At 42.8% G+C, this 24,894-nt stretch overlaps 1 protein-coding gene across 1 annotated transcript in view; it reads left to right on the top strand.

Annotated features, from left to right (window-relative positions):
- Positions 1–24,894, top strand: part of LOC137522942 (uncharacterized) — a 35,724-nt gene that overhangs the window by 7,385 nt on the left and 3,445 nt on the right. Inside the window, exons 3-4 of the mRNA XM_068243101.1 lie at positions 4,614–4,769; positions 9,945–10,088. Of these exons, the coding sequence (XP_068099202.1) occupies positions 4,614–4,769; positions 9,945–10,088 (300 nt within the window). The remainder of the gene's footprint in view (positions 1–4,613; positions 4,770–9,944; positions 10,089–24,894) is intronic.

The following is a 24,894-nucleotide window of genomic DNA, read 5'->3' as shown; positions in this document are numbered from 1 at the left end:
GTAATGATTACATTGAACAACCATTAGTTGTGTAGGGTTAGGGGTAAGTGTAAGTATTATTAGCGGTTTTGGGACAAATTAGCTTTTTTGAGGGCAATTTTTTTAGTAATTACTTTATTTTTTATGCATCTTAAAGCGAACCTTAAGCCAAAATTGATTTTAAATATAAAAGTATTACCTTATTCCTGTTTGTGTGCTCTTCAATTCCGCCTATGTTGCGCCGCTGTGGAGCCTGTATTTACGCTGTTATCGGCAGCTCTAACATTTATAATTTATTAAAAATGGCGCTGGTGCCCGGCACTATTTCCGGGTCAGCCAGCGCTTATTCACGCCACGCCTCTTCATGCGCTCGCTCGTGCACTGCCTTGTCTGCTTCAGTGCACAAGCATAGTTTCCACACAGCGCTGTTCCCGAGACATAGGCGGGGCATGCGCAAACACTCCAGTGCTGGACAATATATTTATACAGTGCACGATTCTATTCTATGCAAATCGCGCCGTGCACGCGTGTGCCCGCCCCGTGCACACGCGCGCCCGCCCCGTGCACACGTTTCTCAGAATGAGGAACTACCACAGTGCAGTATAGGCAGCGGCACGGCGGCAGTAGGACCCAGCGAGGGAGGGATGATTAATGTTTTTATCATCCTGGGTCATTCGCCGTCAGGCGCCGACAGGACTGGCTGTCAGGGAGGATTACTGGGACACGGAGGACTGCATAAGCAAACCAACACTGCAGTAAGTGTCTTATCAGCCTCCTCTATTGTGCACAGTGTCCCTTTTGAAAAAAAAGTTTGGCTTAAGTGCCTCTTTAAAAAGTAAAACTGGGGGGGAAACACACACTATTTCTCCATTTCATTCCACTATAGTTTTAAAATAAACAATGCAACTGTAGATAAAACCCACACATTTTATTTGCAGGTTTGACCTGGCTATCACATTTATATTATGTTACCAGTACAATGTGTGGGGACAATATATTATTTGGAAATAAAGGTGTATTTTTTCTGTGTTGTGTATTCTCATTGCACCCTAGCAATAATTACAATCCCTTATTTATAAAAATAACAGTAATATATCATCATGGCATACATATTTAAAAATCTGAGTCCCAAATGTAGCAATTTATGTATTCAATTTTAAATTCTGTTACTTTGTTGTCTTTTTACAAGCATATAGTTTTAAGCAGAATACATGAAAAGAAAAAGTGTATTGCTTTTGATTCAGTTTGTCGCTAAAAATAATTCACAAGACATAGGCCTCAACTCTACAACACCCTTAACAAGTAACTTGTCTACATATCTTATCTAAAGTTTAGATCGTTTACACAGTAAGGCTGCTTTCACAGGACATTACGGGCGCACGTTAGAGCAGCCTGTAACGCAGCCCAACGCACAGTAATGAAAAATCAATGGGCTGTTCACAGTGCCCACGTTGCGTTACATTGTAACGCTGCACGTTAAGTGAAAGTACTGCATGCAGTACGTTATTCACGGCTAAGCCGCGTTAGACTGTTTGCACATGCTCAGTAATGTTGGAGGAGGAGGGGAGAGTCCGCTATTGCGGCCAGTCACATGGCTAATTAATATTCACTGCACTGTGTGACGTTCAGTGTTTACTTCCTGGAGTGGCTGGCGGGACCACATGGTCAGCATGCGTCAAAAAGTATGCATCACGGCATCACGAGCCGCATAACGCGGCTCAATCTGACGTCCAACTTCAACGCCACCATGCGTTGCGTTAGGGGCACGTTATGCAACCTTAACGTCGCATCTAACGCAACGTCTTAGAGGGAAAGAGGTCTAAATCTAGCTGCAAACAGCTTCAACAGTATATGATTATTTATTCCTGTGATACAATCAGAGAAGCCATGTTCTGATTGTGATCACTACACACAGGCAAGCTGTTCTGCATCTCCAGCCCTCAGCCTGTAAAAAACGTCACTCCCCTCTCCTCCTCCCTCTTACCCTCTGCCTCTGAAATCTCTGGCTAGCAACACCTTTTCCCCCTCATGCCTAGACTGAGCTCCCATAAGCCCTTGCTACATGGGTCTCAGAGTGCCTAGGCGCTGGAGGAGCTGGGGGCGAGGCTTGTTTAGTTTATAGAGAATTGGGGTATTAAAATAAACCAAAAAAAAATACCCTATAAACTATATGTAAGGAACACAATTATGCAATGAGTAAAAGTTTATCTCGGATCTACTCCAAAGAGTCTAGACAGCAGAAAAAGGCCACAAGTGTCACCATTATGGAAAGTTACCAGCCAGGGCTATTCAAAAGGGGGTGTTTTGTAAGCTACCAACTCATGTAGTTTTGATGAAACTTTCCTAAGTTCGATCATAATTTTGAAAATTAGGTAAGTAAAGGCCACATTTGTGTCCGTGGAAAAAATGACCATTTTCCCATGTACAATTTTTTTTATTTGCATTTCTGCACACACATTGTCCACATATCATACACCATAGACTGCCCACACTTGATAGCAGTCAATGGCATTCGTACGTGCATTGCAATTTTAAAACATCAAAATGAACTTCCGCACACTCATGCAAATCCTCATGCGAATCCACTTACAAAAATCATGCAGCAATCAATGCTGTCCCTACAGCTAAATTAAAATCTGGGATCTTCATTACAAGAATAAAGTCTCTTGTGTAGTCACATACACCGCGTAGAGGTAGCCCAGTGTCGTATGTGTCCTAACACTGGCCCTGTAACATGCATAGCACAAACATGCACGCATTCAGCGCATCAAAACCTATCTGTAACGATTGTGGAACTTTCTCCGTGATCAGCGCACAACGCATGCGCTGATACGGTGGAAATCCTCCAAAAGTGTATAATTGCAGGAACCCAGCAAAAGGTGCTACACACCCGTAGAGGGAAATTCCTGTCGGCAGATGGCGCTGAGGAGTGCAGAGGAACCAATCCTCTGTACCTCCACAAATACCAGACAGGAATTGTACGAAGCGCAGAACGCAATCGCAAGAGAAGCGATTGCGATTGAGAACGAGCAAAGGGACAGGTTGTATGTGTGTGCGCCAATCTAGTCGCCACCCCGCGACAGCGCACACACAACAGCAGATACGAAACAGAAACGCAACCGCAAGAAAGGCGATTGCCAAAAGTGACACAAGGCAGATCAGAACAGAATACGAGGATAGCAAAGGCACAGCAAATCATACAATGAGGAGACACGGAAAATAACAAACGCTAACTGAACGCGAACACCGCACTCATTCGCAACAGTGCACGCGTTCATGCGCGGTCTCAACGTGATAAGCACAATAGAGACAAGCACGCCTAACTAACCATTGACAGACAAACATGTAACAGAGGACGCGAGCGCTTGCTTAACGGTTACCTCACCGAGCCTCCAGCAAGCGTTCGTAGCAGACAAGACAGACACACGAAAACAGGGACAGGCGAGAGATAGGATCCACAGCACTAGCGAAAGTGGCCAGCGCGATCCAGGAAGACAGAACAGAAGGATCCACAGTACTAGCGCAGGATGCTAGTGCGATCCAGGTACAGAGTAGCAGAACAGAAGGATCCACAGCACTAGCGCTAGGCGAGTGCGATCCAGGCAGACAGAGTAGCAGAACAGAAGGATCCACAGCACAAGCGCAGGATGCTAGTGCAATCCAGGAAGGCAGAACAGAAGGATCCACAGCACTAGCGGAAAGTGGCTAGTGCGATCCAAGGAGACAGAACAGAAGGATCCACAGCGCTAGCGCAAGATGCTAGTGCGATCCAAGTGAGACAGATCAGAAGAGATAGTTGGTAGCAACCGCTGCACCAGCTATACTCCAAGAACAGAGATCAGAACGATTTCCTGTCGACCACCGCTGGGACAGGACAATCGCAACAGAACAAACAAAACAGATAAGCAATCCTAACTGCACTAGAGAAACCTGCCTAGCGCAGTTTCAGAAATTACTCTAAGATCTTTAAACAAAGAGTAAGGCTGACACTCCTCCAGGAGTGTTTCACAGGAAGGAATCCTTATGACCAGCCAAGCATTGTGGGAAACACATAGTACTTATAGTACACGCCTCCAATGAATGTGGCCAGGCAATTTGCATGACAACGTATGCAAATTCCTCAGCAAGCACAAGCTGCAAAACTGACAGAAGGTCTCCTTTCCAGAGTCCTGCAGCATGCAAACCTAAACAATGGTCAAAAGGCTGCCTGCCTGCCTGCGCAGGCTCACACTATCTAAGGAACAGGAGCACATATCCTTAACGTCCTCCCTGGGACAGATACTGCATCTAACTAATCCTGCAAGGGAGCTGCTAGTACCTGGATATGTGTCATGTGAACACACCAACAAGCTGTGTGTTAAGATCACTAATAGGGGAAGAGGGAGAGCACTAGATAAAATCCTAGCCACAAAGGAGCAAATACAATTTAAAAAATCTGGGTGCAATACATCAGATATAGAAACTGTTATATTTGTATTGGTAGGTTGAGAAGGAGGTATGGCTGATTTTTTTAATATTTTGTTCTTCTTAATTTGCCCTTTTGGAAAATGAAATGTGGCCTATAAGATTGTAATTTATACTTTGAGCCCTGTTCTTTTTCAGTACATAGACTAATGCAATTTATGTTCTCATAGATTACTCTACTAATTATTCAGTCTACTATGAAATGTCATGTAAACGCAAAAGCCTCTGCACTGCAGATGGCAGCATAGCCACGCATGAAGGAATCAAAGTGAAAGTAGCAGCAGGATGCTGCACAACGTACAACTGCAGCCCGACACTGCCGTCCTGTAAGTGAACCTCTCTGTTCTTCAAAGTGCAAAGTAAACTGTTGAGTTGTAGAGATCTTAAAACAAGACTAAAGATAACCCGGAAGCTGGTCGCACAATGATTTTAATGAAATAAATTTACAAAAATAGGGATGGACAAATCAGTTCCTGGCAAATAACTATTTGCCTGTAAAAATTTGGATTCAGAGTTAAAGAGACTCCGTAACAAAAATTGCATCCTGTTTTTTATCATCCTACAAGTTCCAAAATCTATTCTAATGTGTTCTGGCTTACTGCAGCACTTTCTACTATCACCATCTCTGTAATAAATCAACTTATCTCTCTCTTGTCAGACTTGTCAGGCCTGTGTCTGGAAGGCTGCCAAGTTCTTCAGTGTTGTGGTTCTGTGATGCATCTCCCCCTTCCAGGCCCCTCTCTGCACACTGCCTGTGTATTTGGATTAGGGCCGCTTCTCTCTTATCTTTTACAAGCTGGATAAATCCTCCTCTGAGCTGGCTGGGCTTTCACATACTGAGGAATTACATACAGGCAGAGCTGTCTGCACTCTGCAGGAAGAAACAGCCTGACACTTCAGTGGAAGATAGCTGCAGGGGGAAAGAAACACACAAATGATCTCTTGAGATTCAAAAGGAATGCTGTATACAGCCTGCTTGTGTATGGATGTATTTTCTATGTGTGGACATACTGTACATCAACCTACTTCCTGTTTTGGTGGCCATTTTGTTTGTTTATAAACAAACTTTTTAAAACTGTTTTTAACCACTTTTAATGCGGCGAGGAGCGGCGAAATTGTGACAGAAAGTAATAGGAGATGTCCCTTAACGCACTGGTATGTTTACTTTTGTGCGATTTTAACAATACAGATTCTCTTAAAGTTTCTTCTTTAATTTTTTTTCTTCTTCCTTCATCCTTCTCCTTTTATTCTTATTTTACTCCTTTCTTCCTTTCTTTTTTCCTCCTTCTTTTCCTTTAAAGGGACTCCGAGCAGTGCAGAAACTATGGAAAGATTAATATCATTTTAAAGCTCTCTTTCTCCTCTTTCCAATGATATATAAACCGCCGCCCTACGCCTTTTAGTTTTCGCTATTTTCGCGATTGAAATTGCGGCCGTGAATTCAATCATGACCACCACTGCCATCTTCATTATTTTGTGGAGCCCGAGCAGAAGTATCTTTGAATGTCCCGCTGGGGCTCCCAATCCATCCACTAGGTGTTCCTGGCATGACAAGCAAGCAGTGCCTCGCATACAGTGCTGGTCCCGGCAGGTGAGGACTATTCATTCAAGATTTAAAGGGACTCCGAGCAGTGCAGAAACTATGGAAAGCTGCATATCATTTTAAAGCTCTCTTTCTCCTCTTTCCAATGATATATAAACCGATGCCCTACGCATTTTAGTGTTGGCTATTTTCGCGATTGAAATTACAATGTAACTATGGAAAGATGGATATCATTTTAAAGCTCTCTTTCTCCTCTTTCCGCGACACCTGAATCGTCGCCCTACACCTTTTAGTTTTCTCTATTTTCGCGATTGAAATCACGGCCACTGTAATTTCAATCGCGAAAACCAATACACTATTCTTGTGGATGTATACACCTATAAGCCTCAATTCATAAAAATGAGTGCGGTAGTTCAGAGACGGGCGAGAAATTACCGCTAGCGGTAAATGAGGGTTTTTGCAGTGAATTCATAAAAAAAAATCAGAGTGCGATAGCAGTCGGTAAGTGTGCGGTAAGTGTGCGGTGTGGTGCGGAAAGCTGTCGGTAAAATTTGCTGAGTGCGGTAGTTTGCCGCTGACTTCCTAATGACAAGGTGCATGCTGGGTAGAAGTGGGCAGTTTTAGACACATGTGACTTATTTTTTATAAATTATATTTTTTATTAATTATTATATTATATATATATATATATATATACATATATATATATATATATATTTATAACTTATATAACTCTGTACGATTTCTAACCCTTCCTCCTCTGTATCCTTAAAAATTCCATAACATTAAAGAGAATCTGTATTGTTAAATTCGCACAAAAGTAAACATACCAGTGCGTTAGGGGACATCTCCTATTCCCCTCTGACACAATTTCGCCGCTCCCCGCCGCATTAAAAGTGGTTAAAAACAGTTTTTAAAAGTTTGTTTATAAACAAACAAAATGGCCACCAAAACAGGAAGTAGGTTTATGTACAGCATGTCCATACATAGAAAATACATCCATACACAATCAGGCTGTATACAGCCTTCTTTTTGAATCTCAAGAGATCATTTGTGTGTTTATTTCCCCCTTCTGCTCTCATGCACTGAAGTTTCAGGCTGCTCCTTTCTTCCTGCAAACAGCTTTGCCCTTGTCTGTAATTCCTCTGTATGTGAAAGCCCAGCCAGCTCAGAGGACGATTTATCCAGCTTGTAAAAGATAAGAGAGAAGAGAGAAGCTGCACTAATCCTAAATAACACACAGGCAGTGTGCATAGAGGGCCTGGAAGGGGGAGTTCATAGCAGAACCACAACACTGAAGGACTTGGCAGCCTTCCAGACACCGGCTGACAAGTCTGACAGGGGAAAGATACATTGATTTATTACAGACCAAACACACAATTGGAGAACCTCACTCCCAAACAGTTCTCTGCTGCTTTATAAAGCCTGCAGGCTGCTTATAAGCCAATGAGAAGTGCACACATAATACACCTAGCTTGCAGTGATAATCAAGCAAAAGCTGAGCAAGTCAGCCAATTAGTAGGAGAGGGCTTCAGTTGCATATAGACAATGGCTATATGACCAGCAGGGGGCACCAGCGTGCAGGATATTCCCTCTCATCTGCCCCCCTCCTAACTAAACTGCATGGGATACTACAATGATTAAAAACAATGGTGCATGAGCCAGCCTGGGGCCCCGGGAACTCTCACTGCCCGGGGCCCCAGAACCAGCATCTAACACCATATGTGAGCGCAGCCAAAACCTTGGAGCTGCCACCTCCAAGGCCTGTCTCCTACTGCTCTAAAACTTACCAAACACACAATTGGAGAACCTCACTCCCAAACAGTTCTCTGCTGCTTTATAAAGCCTGCAGGCTGCTTATAAGCCAATGAGAAGTGCACACATAATACACCTAGCTTGCAGTGATAATCAAGCAAAAGCTGAGCAAGTCAGCCAATTAGTAGGAGAGGGCTTCAGTTGCATATAGACAATGGCTATATGACCAGCAGGGGGCACCAGCGTGCAGGATATTCCCTCTGCCATTGTCTATATGCAACTGAAGCCCTCTCCTACTAATTGGCTGACTTGCTCAGCTTTTGCTTGATTATCACTGCAAGCTAGGTGTATTATGTGTGCACTTCTCATTGGCTTATAAGCAGCCTGCAGGCTTTATAAAGCAGCAGAGAACTGTTTGGGAGTGAGGTTCTCCAATTGTGTGTTTGGTAAGTTTTAGAGCAGTAGGAGACAGGCCTTGGAGGTGGCAGCTCCAAGGTTTTGGCTGCGCTCACATATGGTGTTAGATGCTGGTTCTGGGGCCCCGGGCAGTGAGAGTTCCCAGGGCCCCAGGCTGGCTCATGCACCATTGTTTTTAATCATTGTAGTATCCCATGCAGTTTAGTTAGGAGGGGGGCAGATGAGAGGGAATATCCTGCACGCTGGTGCCCCCTGCTGGTCATATAGCCATTGTCTATATGCAACTGAAGCCCTCTCCTACTAATTGGCTGACTTGCTCAGCTTTTGCTTGATTATCACTGCAAGCTAGGTGTATTATGTGTGCACTTCTCATTGGCTTATAAGCAGCCTGCAGGCTTTATAAAGCAGCAGAGAACTGTTTGGGAGTGAGGTTCTCCAATTGTGTGTTTGGTAAGTTTTAGAGCAGTAGGAGACAGGCCTTGGAGGTGGCAGCTCCAAGGTTTTGGCTGCGCTCACATATGGTGTTAGATGCTGGTTCTGGGGCCCCGGGCAGTGAGAGTTCCCGGGGCCCCAGGCTGGCTCATGCACCATTGTTTTTAATCATTGTAGTATCCCATGCAGTTTAGTTAGGAGGGGGGCAGATGAGAGGGAATATCCTGCACGCTGGTGCCCCCTGCTGGTCATATAGCCATTGTCTATATGCAACTGAAGCCCTCTCCTACTAATTGGCTGACTTGCTCAGCTTTTGCTTGATTATCACTGCAAGCTAGGTGTATTATGTGTGCACTTCTCATTGGCTTATAAGCAGCCTGCAGGCTTTATAAAGCAGCAGAGAACTGTTTGGGAGTGAGGTTCTCCAATTGTGTGTTTGGTAAGTTTTAGAGCAGTAGGAGACAGGCCTTGGAGGTGGCAGCTCCAAGGTTTTGGCTGCGCTCACATATGGTGTTAGATGCTGGTTCTGGGGCCCCGGGCAGTGAGAGTTCCCGGGGCCCCAGGCTGGCTCATGCACCATTGTTTTTAATCATTGATTTATTACAGAGACAGTGATAGTATAAAGTGCTGCAGTAAGCCAGAACACATTAGAATAGCTTTTTGAACTTGTAGGATGATAAAAAACAGGATGCAATTTTTGTTACGGAGTCTCTTTAAGCTGAAAGGGCTCCATTTATCACCTAAAATGCTACTGTGTAGAGCAAACTCGCCAGGTCTTTGCTGGCGATAACAAGCTGTTATTTATTGCTTCCTTAATCCCCCCTTTTTTTCCATGAATACACATCATTCACTTTACCGACACAAACAACGTTTACATTACCGCACCGTTACCGCACTATTACCGCATGCAGTAAACATGCGGTAAACATGCGTTAAATTTTATGAATACACTAACAAAAACATACCATGCAGTAACTTACCGCTTGGGCGATAATGCATGCGGTTATGCTTTATGAATTGAGGCCATTGTGTAGTTGAAATGTCACACCAAGGCATAGGCCTTTGTATAGCCAGAACGTTGCACCAGGTTATTGATGGTGGTAAGTTCATTTGTTTTACTGGACCATAAATATAATAAAAATCTGATACCGTCATAACGGGCGGACTCAACACACCATCGCTGCAGGCACTAGAGCGCACTCAGTAGGCAGTAGCACTATTAGGAAGTATTGCCTAAGGTCTCCTTACTAAATAGGTGTTGACTTCTGTATCCTTCATTACAGAGATATGTTTACTAAATTACAGATGCAAGTTTGTCATATCCTGTCATATTCTTGCTCTTTTTCCATCTTAGCATCATCCGAGTGCTCATATCCCAATGGGGTGGTGTGCCGGACCTGCAATTCTGGTAACTCAACCTGGTGCAATACTTCAGATACCATTCAATGTACAGGCAAGAAGAACATGTGTCGTCACATGCAGGTTAAGACAACAACAGGTAAACATTACAGAGTAGTTTGGAAAGGGTCAGCATGAACTTCTCATGCATATATGTACCCCAAATTGTTTTGTACGATGTACAGCGCTATGGAAGTTGTTGGCGCTATATAAATAAAATACAGTAAAAATAATCATATCAGTTAAAGTATCATCTCAGACTGGGGTGCCACCTCTTTCTCAATGTCCCTGGACTGATCTTTACATGGAAATCTCACATTCATGATGAAAATCTCATATACATAGGTGAAACATCACTGGAAACATGGGGTTAACAATAGACCCTGCAAGGGATGCAGCCGCAGGGGGACCAGAAGCTAGGGATGGTCGCTGGATTCCGCGGAATAGTAAATTCCGCGATTCTGGACGGAATTTGGTGATTCCGGTTCCGATATGAGGGAACGGAATTGCTATAGCTGTTAAAACGGAATTCAGCAGAAAATTTTTAAATTCCGCGGAATTTTACGGAATTCTAATTTATTTCCCCACCTAACTAATTTCTGCCTGATAACCTGTCTCCCTTCCTCCTCCCGGAGGGTCTCATCTTCCAGGGAATTCTAGTATTTCAAAAGCCAGCTTACATACCTTGGCTGGGAATTGAACCCAGGTCTGAGTGCGTGGTAGGTAGCTCACTTCACCACTATACCACCACCAACACTACATGCTGAAGCCAGCCTAGCATGTACCATTATGTTATATCCAAGAGAAAAATGAGCTTGCTTAAGGATTTGTAGCATGTCAAAAGATAACTCACATGGGCCAGGAATAGAACCCAGGCCTACCGCTCTGTAGACTGCTATCCTAACCATTATACCACCAACACAACACACTACAATGCTACATGCTGAAGCCAGCCTAGCATGTACCATTATGATATATCCAAGAGAAAAATTAGCTTGCTTAAGGATTTGTAGCATGTCAAAAGCCAACTCACATTGGCCGGGAATTGAACCCAGGTCTAGTGCTCGGTACTAAGGGAACAGTTAATAGGGTCTATGGGCGACCATATAGGATAAACAAGGTTACTTTTGTGATTATTTTAATTTTTCCCGGCGGAATCCGGAATTCCACGGAATTTCGTACAAATCATTTTCATAGCGACGGAATTTAACGCTGACGGAATCCGCGATTTCTGGCGGAATGCAATTTGCTCTTTCCGATCATCCCTACCAAAAGCCACAGGGGGCCCTGTCCTGAAAGACTGAAAACTAAGGGCAATGAGATAAAAAACGTTCTGCTCTCTGCAGAATTGTTCTAATGACTGCATCTACTCAACCACTGATAACGAATCATACAAAGGTTTAGTGATTTCTAGTTATGCCCCTGACTGGAAATATCATATTTAGTGGATGCCTGAAAGATGTTTGTGATATTACTGAATAGGACAATTTTGCAGGATTATCATAAGCTCGGGTGTCAGCATGGGTAGTCTGGCTGAGTCTACTGCTATTTGGCAAGGTGAAATAAAGTTCTTCCAAAGTAACCAAGCAGCTCGGGGTGACCCAAACCACAAGGAGAGTATAGGGGACTAAAAGAGACCAAAAAGCCCTCCTACTAAAACGCAATGCTTAGTTTAGTTTGCCTTCTTAAAACAGAGGGAATTTACAATAATTCAGTGTTAAGTGAACATCTGTTAAAGCTGAACATAAGAGTGAACAGAGGCGCCAGCAGGATAAAAGGTTCTAAAAGACTTAAAATCCCTCAGGAGGTGGTGGTGGACTCGCCTCCCCGAAGCAGACCAGATACCGTCAGTTTTATGACAACAGGTTTATTAATATATATGGAGTATATTAATAAACCTGTTGTCATAAAACTGACGGTATCTTGTCTGCTTCGGGGAGGCGAGTCCACCACCACCTCCTGAGGGATTTTAAGCCTTTTAGAACCTTTTATCCTGCTGGCGCCTCTGTTCCCTCTTATATTACCAATATCCACCCCTGGTGGAGGGGTGTTGCCCCTTATTTCCTTATCTACAGAGAGCGACTTTTAATCCTGAGTGAGGACAGGTCTAATCTCCTCACCTGCCTATACAGTGGTTACCTAGAAGGTGACCCACGTTTGTGAGTATATACATTATATACTTTTCATTTCCAACCCCTTGTTTTGCTTACTACACTATATTAGGCTCTCTGTTTTTTTTTTGTCTTTATCTGTTAAAGCTGAATTATTGTAAATTCCTTCTGTTTTAAGTAGGCAAACCAAACAAAGCATTGCGTTTTAGTAGGAGGGCTTTTCAGTCTCTTTTAGTCCCCTATACTCTACTTGTGGTTTTGGGTCACCCCAAGTTGCTTGGTTACTCTGTTGTACTGTTCCAAGCCCTCTCCCACAGAACCATTTCAAGCCATGGCTTTCAGGGGCATAAAGAGATAATTTGCATATTCAGCAGCAGTGCATTGTGGGTAACCACATATGTTCACTGCAAGCTGAATTATTGTAAATTCCTAAAGCAAACCAAACTAAGCAAGTTCTTCCAAAGCAATTTCACAAATTGGGTGGTTTGGCATTGCTTGGTGCTACTAGGGATGCTCAACTCCAAATCCAGATGAAATCCGAATAGTTGTTATTCGGATTTCATCCAGTTAAATCACGCATGTCACGTGACTACAAACACTTCCTCCTTCAACCTGGAAGGAGGAAGTGTTTGTACTCCCATGACCGCTGCTTGGACCGCATCGTGGGAGGCGCCGAGGGATGGCCCAAAGAAGACATTATGATGGGTAAGATTGACTCCCCCACCCACCCCGCACAGGTGATTTGATTTAACCAGATTTAACCGGATGAAATCCAAATAACAACTATTCGGATTTCATCCGGATCCGTAGTTGAGCATCCTTAGTTGCTACACAACACCAACATAGATCTCAATGCAAATTTATGATTATGGAAGACTAGGGACTTAGTTTGGATGGGGGCACTCAGCTATAAGATAGCCAAAAGTTAGGAGTTTGCCTACATTGTAGCCAAACTCAGCAGTACAGCACACGGAATGGTTATGAGTTTGGCTACACAGCAGCCAAAGTCAGATAGGTGCGGGGATGGAACACAGATCGGTTATGAGTTTGCTTACAGTGTAGCCAAACTCACATAGCAGTAGGGATGGGAGTTTAATGTGAGGGGAGAGAAACAGGTCTTAGCTATAATATAACTGAGCCCTGAAGGATAGTGCTAGGCAAAAAGATAGAAGGGAGGGAGGATAGTTTTAGGAATAGAGATTGTGGAGTATACTTATACTTTAAATATCAGTAATGATGTCTTGTGCCCGAATTAACATAAAGCAAAACTAAATGTACCCATGCTATAGGCAACTCTAGTTAAACCACACATGAGCCAACATAAGCAAAAAAGCAAAAACTATATTAGCATGCCACAAAATCAGCTATTGACAGATAGAGAACATAATGGTAATGTCAAAAGATATACCCAGTGGTGGATAAATTTGCATTTACACATCGTAACCGTAATGCAACATTTCAGGGAAAATCGTAATTAACCACTTCACCACTGAGGGGTTTTACCCCCTGAGCACCAGAGCAATTTTCACCTTTCAGCGCTCCTTCCATTCATTCGTCTATAACTTTATTATTACTTATCGCAATGAAATGAACTATATCTTGTTTTTTTCGCCACCAATTAGGCTTTCTTTAGGTGGGACATTATGCCAAGAATTATTTTTTTCTAAATGTGTTTTAATGGGAAAATAGGAAAAATGTGGGGAAAAAAATAATTATTTTTCAGTTTTCGGCCATTATAGTTTTTAAATAATGCATGCTACTGTAATTAAAACCCATGAAACGTATTTGCCCTTTTGTCCCGGTTATAAAACCATTTAAATTATGTCCCTATCACAATGTTTGGCGCCAATATTTTATTTGGAAATAAAGGTGCATTTTTTTCAGTTTTGCGTCCATCCCTAATTACAAGCCCATAGTTTATAAAGTAACAGTGTTATACCCTCTTGACATAAATATTTAAAAAGTTCAGTCCCTAAGGTAACTATTTATGTATTTTTTTTAATTGTAAATTTTTTAATTTTGTTTTAATTACAAAAAAAATGGGGAGTGTGGGAGGTAATGAGTTAATTTTATGTGTAAAAGTCATTTATTAGTATGTGAAAAATGTGTAGGGTGTAGTTTACTATTTGGCCACAAGATGGCCACAGTAACTTTTTGTTTTAATGCGACCTCCAAGCTTCCTTCCGGAAGCTTGGAGGAAGAATAAGGAGGCTGGACACGTGAGTTTTTTCTCACAATGATCGCGCTGCCCATAGGAGAGCAGCTGATCATTGCGGGGCTTAGATCAACGAACGGGAATGGATTTTCCCGTTCATTGATCTCTGGGCGAGCGGGCGGCGTGTTTACGAGCGGGAGCGCGGGCAGCGTCGGGAACGCGGAAAGTACGTGTTTCTCCGTCCCTGGTTTTTATAGGATGGAAAAAGGGGCGGAGAAATACGTACGCGCGGGGGTAAAGTGGTTAATTTCGTATGTAATAGTAATATTTCATAACTTTGCATTTTTCGCGTAATTTTCAAACAATTTTGCAAAATTTAGTCCCAACTTTAGCGGTTAATAGCAAAGCCCCCATACATGTTATTGCTACTAAATTTTTTCAAAAAGACCTTGTAGTTTTTGAGAAAATCGATTTTAAATATGCAAAGAAAAATGTTTTTCAAACTGTCATTTTTTTTGTGTTTAAAAAACATTTATTCTTTGCATTTTTAAAATCGATTTTCTCAAAAATTACAAGATCTTTTAAATTCTTTTTTGACTTGTACCCACTATTCTCCTTAACACATGTAGCAATTTTGGTGTCACTACCGTGTATGGGTATGTATGGCTTTGCTATTCACTGCCAAAGTCGGTGTGAAATTACACGAAAATTACGCCAAATTTTAGCCGAAATTACGAATCACTATACGAAATTGAATTTACAAACTGTAATTACGTATAAGCGTAAATGCGAACATTTACGTGAAATTTTGCGGAATCGTAATTAGCCAATTACGATCATTACTGGATATACCTTCTATGTATCCATGTACAAAAACAAATGGAGGAATACTCCGTAGTGTGTTATCATTTATTGAGCCAATATACGGTATGCAAGGATAAACAGCACTTACTAGAATGTAGTGTATAATAAGCCTTACGAGGGGACAAGCCCTGATGTGCGTCCTCGGGTGGCAGCCTTTCCCTTTCCCATGGCCAACAGCGGTGGTCGTCCGAGGTGGTGAATGGACTGCAGGTGCCTCCGTCAGGTCGCCATGTGCCAGTGATGTCATGATGCATTTTGGCGTATCCATACCTTCATCAGGAAACACCAAAAAGCATTGTGATGTCACTGGCACACGGCAACCCACGGGAGGCACCTGCAGTCCATTCATCACCTTAGGCATAAAATTCAGAAGCCCATGCTCTGCCTTACAGTCCACACTATATGCAATTTAGTGCAATGTCCACGAGTATCAAGATGAATAGAAGCATTCCGATCATATCTTCTCCTGCCCGATTAGCCCATGGCATGGCTATTGGCTAATCGGACAGGAAGTGCTGCAGTGCAAAGGAAGAGACATCCTTATGGTTTTACACCCTTGATTCTTTTTATGCTTGTGAGTAGCGCTACATTTTATAATTTTTTCAATAAATTGTTTTACACTATGGAAGTTTTATTTAGTTCATAGTGGCATACGGAGTTGTTCAGGACAATAGGAGAGTTGACATCCAGGATTGTGCATATTTGCGCTGTGGGCTGTCTGTGATGCTAGGTAGTGTTTTTTAGGTCAGATAGTTAATTTGGATACCCAAATAGAGGCCTTCAATGGCAAAATTCAGTTCACAGGCATTCAGTCCGAGAGAGAGAGAGAGAGAGAGAGAGAGAGAGAGAGAGAGAGAGAGAGAGAGAGAGAGAGAGAGAGAGAGAGAGAGAGAGAGAGAGAGAGAGAGAGAGAGAGAGAGAGAGAGAGAGAGAGAGAGAGAGAGAGAGAGAGAGAGAGAGAGAGAGAGAGGTTTTTTTACCTTAAAAAGCATTTTAAAGGCCACTTCTGGTTTTCTATCCGGATATCCGAATCCGACCGGATTTCCCAGATATTGGGTTCGGATATCCGATTCTACTCGGATACCAATAAGTTTGGATTCGGATATCTGATTCGGATCCGGATATCTGGGTATCCGGATCCGAATTAAATTCAGATTTTGAAAAGGTGTATCTGAGCAGCACTGGTGAGCACAGTCCCTGGATGTGAGGGGGTCGGTACACCATTGTATGATCTTGGGTGACCCTCTAAGCACATGGCGCTGTTTACGGGCTACCAGGTGATGGTGGACACCCCTAAAGGTTACAGTCTGCGCTATGAAAATGATTTGCTTCTTTAACATGCAAATGAGGATAAGTGTATGAGAAGACACGAGGAGTGATTAGGATCTCATGCTGGTGGTGCTGTCTGTGAGTCTGGGCAGCTACCACAGAAGGTGACAGTGGTTCCTATTGGTGGTGGAACACAACTGTGGTATAAACTATTTAAAGTCCAAATGGGAACCTTTATATGGTATGGTTCTTCTGGATACTGTGACTATGGTCTATGTGAGGAAGTCTTTTTGCTTCTTTTGAGGTGGACTGAGTTGGAAGATATGATCAGAAGGCTAATATTCATCTTGATACTCGTGGACATTGCACTAAATGGCATATAGTGGACCATAAGGCAGTGCATGCTCTTCTGAATGTTATGCCTATTTTGATGTTTATGTGACATTTTAACCAGTGCGGCTGGCCTATGGTTCTTCTCTTTTAGAATTATTATAGGGATAGCTAGTAAATGTAAGGCTTGGTGGTGTATTCTCCACAGTCAGCATGCAACGCATGAGCTGGCGTGGAGGAGGTACACACACTAGCACCAGGAAACAGGCTATCCCTAGTATAGTGGAGGGGAGGACTGACTCCAATAGGAGATTGTGGCGCACAGAGCCGGTGCAGATCTGACAGCCACAAACAATGCTTTCGTTATAACGTCTCAGCGCAAAGTAGCGCTGAGCGCATAAACCAGAACTGAGGAGATCAGGACAGGTAGACAGAATGAACGCTTGCTAGCTAGCGGCTACTTAGCGACAGCAAGCGTCCAAAACCAGACAGACTGGAATGAGGCAGCCAATGCGATGCGGCGATGGCGTGCCTCACAAAGCCAGGACAGGACAGTCAGAAAATAGCAGGATTAAGATAGATGAACGTAACACAGATAAATATACAATAAGTATGTTTTCCTAGCGTATTACAATTACAGCTATCAATGAAACTATTTGTAACTTCTGACTAACATATGTATATATCGGCAATGAACCGATATATGACATAAGCAGGAACGCTGACTAGGACTGGAGTAATACAGGGAACAGGATTCAGAAGGATTCGTTATCTCTTCGCAGAGATGAACGCAATCCACAAACAGGAACAGAACAGGATTCAGAAGGATTCGTTATCTCTTCGCAGAGATGAACGCAATCCACAAACAGGACCAGGAACAGGATAACTAGCTCAGCACGGGTGTTCACGGTACGCGCAAACTACCAAAACGTGCTGGAAAACTGACTAACTGAACACAGGAAATAAACAGTTCGTGTACGTATATATCAGCAACACTGATATATCAACGTAACACAAATACAAGGAAAATAATAAACGTGCTGGTATGCATATATATTGGCAATGAACCAATATATGATGCAAAGACCAGCAAAGTATCATTAACAAGAAACACGATCGGGGGCTAAAGCGACAGCAAGACAGGCTTAAGCTGAAGCTATGAAAACCCAAGGAAACCCTGCAGGAAGCAGATCTTTATACTGAGGTCATCCAATGGGAGCAGACATGCAGATTCCCACACAGGTGAATGATAATCAGTCACAAGCTGACAGCAGGGAAAGACAGACAAATCTATGCAGCTTGCATGGAAATAGATCAGAACTGCCTGAGCTGCAGCACTACTACTTCCAGTAATAGCTGCTGCAGCAGCGATCATTACAGTACCCCCGCCTTTAAAAGCGGATTCCAGACGCTTTTCAAAACTGAAATTCCCAACAAAACAGTCTGACTGATAATTCATGATGACCGGGACAGCCCGGCAAGACCGAATTCCAGAATCAGTCCCCACAAGACTGGACCCATCAGAACCAGAACCTACAGAACCATGCCCATCAGTACTACAAGCCCCAGTGTGACACCCATCAGAACCATGATTTCCAGAAGAAAGCCCTCCGAAACTCCCTGAGCGATACCCACCGCCTTTCAGGAACCGTTCAGAAACGCCAAAGCCTTTGCAATGCCCACCGGTACTGTCTTTACCAACACAAAACCCACTGTTGAACCAGTCCAAGGCACCAGGACAAGTTTTCTCAGAGACCTCCCAGAACACCTTGAAGCTCCAAAGAGATCCCCATAGGTCAGAATGCCCCTTAGGCTCACATGGAGAACCATCAAGAACCCCTATGGAACCTAGGGCAATTCCCGAGTCAGGGCCACAAGGACAAACATCAATATCAGGGCTTTCAGGGACCAGAACCATCTCTGGGCATGCAGGCAGACTGGCAACATCAGAACGTGTTCCCACTAAGGAAGCATCAGAGCACGCTAACACCTTAGACACACTTGGGCATTCTGGCACACAAAGAACATCTGGGCACACCGGCACAAGAGAAACCTCTGGGCATGTCAAGGAACTGTGAGCCTCAGGGTCAGCCAAGACAGGACCAAAACCAGGACTGGCCAAAAAAAAATCATCATGACTAAACTTCGCAACTACTGGACTTTTACACGAGAATGCTGGATCAGACTTAGATTTCGCTGATTCCAGCAAAGTCAGTAACAAATCAGATTCAGGGGCACTAACAAGACAGGACAAATCTTCTGATGTATGCACTGAACCAGACAGGGACTCCACAACTACCTCTGGACTGGACAGAGACTCATTTAATACACTGGATTGGAGCTCATGAGGCGCTGCAGAACAAGTCAGTATTGCAGCAGCCCCCACTGGACTAGGCAAAACTGAGGAATTCCCTGGACAGGAAGGGGACTCTGGAACCTCTGCCACAGTGGCCAGAGAACCAGAATCTTTCAGGATACAGGGCTGGGTTTCAGGAACACTTATCAGACCGGACTGAAATTCTGAGATTTCTATTATTTTGACCAGAGAATCAGAATTATCCATGTTACAGGGCAAGACTTCTGAAACATTCAGAGGACAGGGCTGGAGTTCCTCGGCTGTTACAACACTGGAGAGGGACTCAACAACATTGGTTAAATCAGACTGTGTACAGGACAAGGTATCTGACACACTTGCTGACGAGGACAATATTTCAATGGCTTCTGCTTTGCTGGGCAGAAATTCATCAAGTTTTATTAGAGCAGACTGTAATTCCAAAACAGCTGCTAGACAAGTGAATATTACTGCAACACCAACTGAGGTAAGCAGTGCTTCAGCCTCCTCTGCTAGAGGGTTTAAAGTATCCAAAGTACTGGGTGAAGCATAAGACTCTGCGACCACAGCTTCACTGGACAGGATCACTGAACAGTCCATATTGCAGGGCAAAACCATGGAAGCACCTGCTGGACAGCATAATGATTCTGTGACCTGAGTTTCATTGGAGAGATCTACTGCACAATTCATGGTACAGGGCAAATTTATTGGAAAATTTTCTGAACAAGGTAATAATTCTGCGATTTCAGGTTCACATAGCAGATGCTCTGAGCTATTCACGAAACTAGAGCGAGGTGTAGAAACAGGAAGATCAAGACACAATGTTTGCGCATCTGCTGGATCAGACAGGAGTTGAACTTTATTAACACAGGTAATTTCTGCAGAAGTGTTTGCAGAGACAGGCAAGATTTTTCTGGTGTCTGTTTCACTAAACAAAGAGTCATGAGTACTGGCTAGGCTGGACTCGGAAGTCAGCAGGACCTCTGGATTCTCTGCTGAGAAATTTGCGCAGGGCAAGGTTAAGAATGTATCAGTGGCTTCTGTTTTACTGGGAAGTAACACTGAGTTATCCATGGTACAGGGTGGAATTGCAGGAACTTCAATTTCACACAAAAAGAGCTCCGAATCACCTGCTGAATCAGCCAAAGGTGCTGAAGCAGGCGGGTCAGAACGCCAAATTTGCGAATTCGGAGTCACATAAAAATCATCCAAAATCAGTTCCCACACATCAATCAAGGGAGCCACACAGTCATACCTACACACACCAGCCTCTATTAGGTTATAGGCTGACTTAATGCATGCATTCAATACCATTTCACTTTTTGCACTGTAAAATTGACAAAATGAACTTGAATCATTCTTCCATTCATTGACCAGAGCTTCCATCTCTCCTTTCTCAAATGGAGGATTCCAAGCATACTTAACAGGCAGATCATGGTTTGCAGATATGATTGTGGCAGGGACATATATTGGGTTAATTAGCAGGTGATTGGCAGATTCCTTATTCTTAAGAATCTCTAATACCTGTAGCAAGTGCTGAACTGTAGTGTATGCAAACTTTCCTTGCTTCACAAATAAGTTGATTTGTTCAATACTCTGTAATATCTCCTCATAATCATACTCAGATAATTCTTTTAAACAAAAATCTTTATTTTCCCTAGCCAGGGAGGAAAGTTCATTAGTAGTTTCATAAGTCCATTTAACTCCCCTGAAAGACAATTGCATTTCATTATCTGTTAATGGCAGAATCTCATTATAGGTCTCAGTCGCTAAGGATAACGATTCTGCAGATTGGACACGTTTCTTAGAACGTTTGCGTTTTGCCTTTGACCTTGCGGTTTTTGGTGATTTATTCAAAGCTGCAGGAAAATTATCAGTAACACTTTCTGCTTGCTGCTCATTCTTGCAAGCAATTGAAGGAGCAGCTGATTGGCCTGCTGCCAGGAGTTCATTAAGAGGAAAAGGCAATGGATCTATGCGCAACCAGTTATGGATCACAAACGCTAGAAATTCCAGCGGTCTATCTTTCAAATCGGAATGATTGAGAACATCAAATGCCCACTGGAATAATTCCCCTTTAAACAAAATATAACTTAGTTGGAGTGCCCAGGTTGAAACAGGAGTCGCTTGGAGATCAGGATTGGTCAGGAACCTGGCACATTCAGAGAAAAACTCATTTTCTGTTTCAGAGCTAAGTTCTTCAAATTTCTTAAAGGAACAGGAACCATAATTAACAGTGTCATACTTTCTGGGAATCCCCCCCCACAATGGGGATTGGTAATGGGGTTTTCATAAAGTAATGCTTGGTGGTGTATTCTCCACAGTCAGCATGCAACGCATGAGCTGGCGTGGAGGAGGTACACACACTAGCACCAGGAAACAGGCTATCCCTAGTATAGTGGAGGGGAGGACTGACTCCAATAGGAGATTGTGGCGCACAGAGCCGGTGCAGATCTGACAGCCACAAACAATGCTTTCGTTATAACGTCTCAGCGCAAAGTAGCGCTGAGCGCATAAACCAGAACTGAGGAGATCAGGACAGGTAGACAGAATGAACGCTTGCTAGCTAGCGGCTACTTAGCGACAGCAAGCGTCCAAAACCAGACAGACTGGAATGAGGCAGCCAATGCGATGCGGCGATGGCGTGCCTCACAAAGCCAGGACAGGACAGTCAGAAAATAGCAGGATTAAGATAGATGAACGTAACACAGATAAATATACAATAAGTATGTTTTCCTAGCGTATTACAATTACAGCTATCAATGAAACTATTTGTAACTTCTGACTAACATATGTATATATCGGCAATGAACCGATATATGACATAAGCAGGAACGCTGACTAGGACTGGAGTAATACAGGGAACAGGATTCAGAAGGATTCGTTATCTCTTCGCAGAGATGAACGCAATCCACAAACAGGAACAGAACAGGATTCAGAAGGATTCGTTATCTCTTCGCAGAGATGAACGCAATCCACAAACAGGACCAGGAACAGGATAACTAGCTCAGCACGGGTGTTCACGGTACGCGCAAACTACCAAAACGTGCTGGAAAACTGACTAACTGAACACAGGAAATAAACAGTTCGTGTACGTATATATCAGCAACACTGATATATCAACGTAACACAAATACAAGGAAAATAATAAACGTGCTGGTATGCATATATATTGGCAATGAACCAATATATGATGCAAAGACCAGCAAAGTATCATTAACAAGAAACACGATCGGGGGCTAAAGCGACAGCAAGACAGGCTTAAGCTGAAGCTATGAAAACCCAAGGAAACCCTGCAGGAAGCAGATCTTTATACTGAGGTCATCCAATGGGAGCAGACATGCAGATTCCCACACAGGTGAATGATAATCAGTCACAAGCTGACAGCAGGGAAAGACAGACAAATCTATGCAGCTTGCATGGAAATAGATCAGAACTGCCTGAGCTGCAGCACTACTACTTCCAGTAATAGCTGCTGCAGCAGCGATCATTACAGTAAACTTGTAAATAGTGATAGATGCAAAACGGAAAAAATGCACCTTTATTTCCCCCCAAAAACATTGTGATAGTGACAAAATTTTAACGTTGTAATAACCGGGACATATGGGCAAATACAATACGTGAGTTTTAATTATGGAGGCATGTATTATTTTAAAACTATAATGGCTGAAAACTGAGAAATAATGAATTTTTTCAGTTTTTTTCTTATTCTTCCTGTTAAAATGCATTTACAGTAAAGTGGCTCTTAGCAAAATGTACCCCCCCCCCCAAAGAAAGCCTAATTGGTGGCAGAAAAAACAAGATATAGATAAGTACATTGTGATAAGTAGTGATAAAGTTATAGGCTAATCCATGGGAGGTGAACATTGCTCAAGTGAAAACGACGGAACGCGAATGGGTTAAGGCTTTGGAAATCTTTTTGTAGCTTAAGCCTGCTTTAAATTTCTCAATAACTTGATCCCTGACCTATCTTGTGTGTTCTTTGGACTTCACGGTGTTGTTGCTCCCAATATTCTCTTAGACAACCTCTGAGGCCCTCACAGAGCAGCTGTATTTGTACTGACCTTAGATTACACACAGGTACACTCTATTTAGTCATTAGCACTCATCAGGCAATGTCTATGGGCAACTGACTGCACTCAGACCAAAGGGGGCTGAATAATTATGCACACACCACTTTGCAGTTATTGATTTGTAAAAAATGTTTGGAATCATGTATGATTTTCGTTACACTTCTCACGTGTACACCACTTTGTATTGGTCTTTCATGTGGAATTCCAATACAATTGATGCATGTTTGTGGCAGTAATGTGACAAAATGTGGAAAACCTCAAGGGGGCCGAATACTTTTGCAACCCACTGTAGATAGTAAATAACTGATCAGACCATGATGTAGTCCTATGTGTTTGAACTGAACACACCTTATTATAGATGAAAGTTGAATGAAGCAAACCTCATCAATCAGCAATAGAAAACACAAGTTTGCTTCCTTAAAACAAAAAGTATTTGCAATAATTCAGGTTGGAGTGAGCATGTAATGTTTCCCACAATGCATCGCTGCTGAAATATGCAAATCACTCATTGTTGTCCCTGTAAGCTAAACAGACCTTCAGATCCACTGGAATGAAATGATGTATATGCTTGTTGAATATACAGAGCCACAATAATCCAACATGAGTACAGACTGTTTCAGATTCATTGATCCTCATCAGTACATGGCATAAATCAATGTGGCTCTCTGAGGTAGGACTTAAAACACCCAGAGTTACAGTACAGTCTGTATACATGTTGGCTCTGTAGATTTAACAAGCTGAAACACCATTGCATTCCAGAGGTTCTGGAGGTGTGGTTAGCAGGCATGGTCGGAATAGCCCATTTCCGTTTCCGGCACAATTCCGCATTACGTCATATAGAAATTCCGTTACCGCTCCATTCTGAGGTTAAGACAGATACCTACTATACACTAGGTCCTTGGTTCAAATCCCAGCTATGGTATATAGGCATGCTTTTCAAAAAGTACAAATCCTTAATCATGCTACTTTTTCTATCGAATTGATCATAATGGAAGTATGGTTTATGCTACCGCCAGCTTTAGCATGTAGTGTGGGTCATGGTCTAGAGGTTAAGACAGATACCTACTATACACTAGGTCCTTGGTTCAAATCCCAGCTATGGTATATAGGCATGCTTTTCAAAAAGTACAAATCCTTAATCATGCTACTTTTTCTATCGAATTGATCATAATGGAAGTATGGTTTATGCTACCGCCAGCTTTAGCATGTAGTGTGGGTCATGGTCTAGAGGTTAAGACAGATACCTACTATACACTAGGTCCTTGGTTCAAATCCCAGCTATGGTATATAGGCATGCTTTTCAAAAAGTACAAATCCTTAATCATGCTACTTTTTCTATCGAATTGATCATAATGGAAGTATGGTTTATGCTACCGCCAGCTTTAACATGTAGTGTGGGTCATGGTCTAGAGGTTAAGACAGATACCTACTATACACTAGGTCCTTGGTTCAAATCCCAGCTATGGTATATAGGCATGCTTTTCAAAAAGTACAAATCCTTAATCATGCTACTTTTTCTATCGAATTGATCATAATGGAAGTATGGTGTATGCTACCGCCAGCTTTAACATGTAGTGTGGGTCATGGTCTAGAGGTTAAGACAGATACCTACTATACACTAGGTCCTTGGTTCAAATCCCAGCTATGGTATATAGGCATGCTTTTCAAAAAGTACAAATCCTTAATCATGCTACTTTTTCTATCGAATTGATCATAATGGAAGTATGGTTTATGCTACCGCCAGCTTTAACATGTAGTGTGGGTCATGGTCT

The sequence above is a fragment of the Hyperolius riggenbachi genome, chromosome 6, assembly GCF_040937935.1.
Source record: "Hyperolius riggenbachi isolate aHypRig1 chromosome 6, aHypRig1.pri, whole genome shotgun sequence".
Classification (NCBI taxonomy): domain Eukaryota; kingdom Metazoa; phylum Chordata; class Amphibia; order Anura; family Hyperoliidae; genus Hyperolius; species Hyperolius riggenbachi.
Note: the sequence above shows the minus strand (reverse complement) of the source record. Positions and strands in the feature narration are given on the sequence as shown.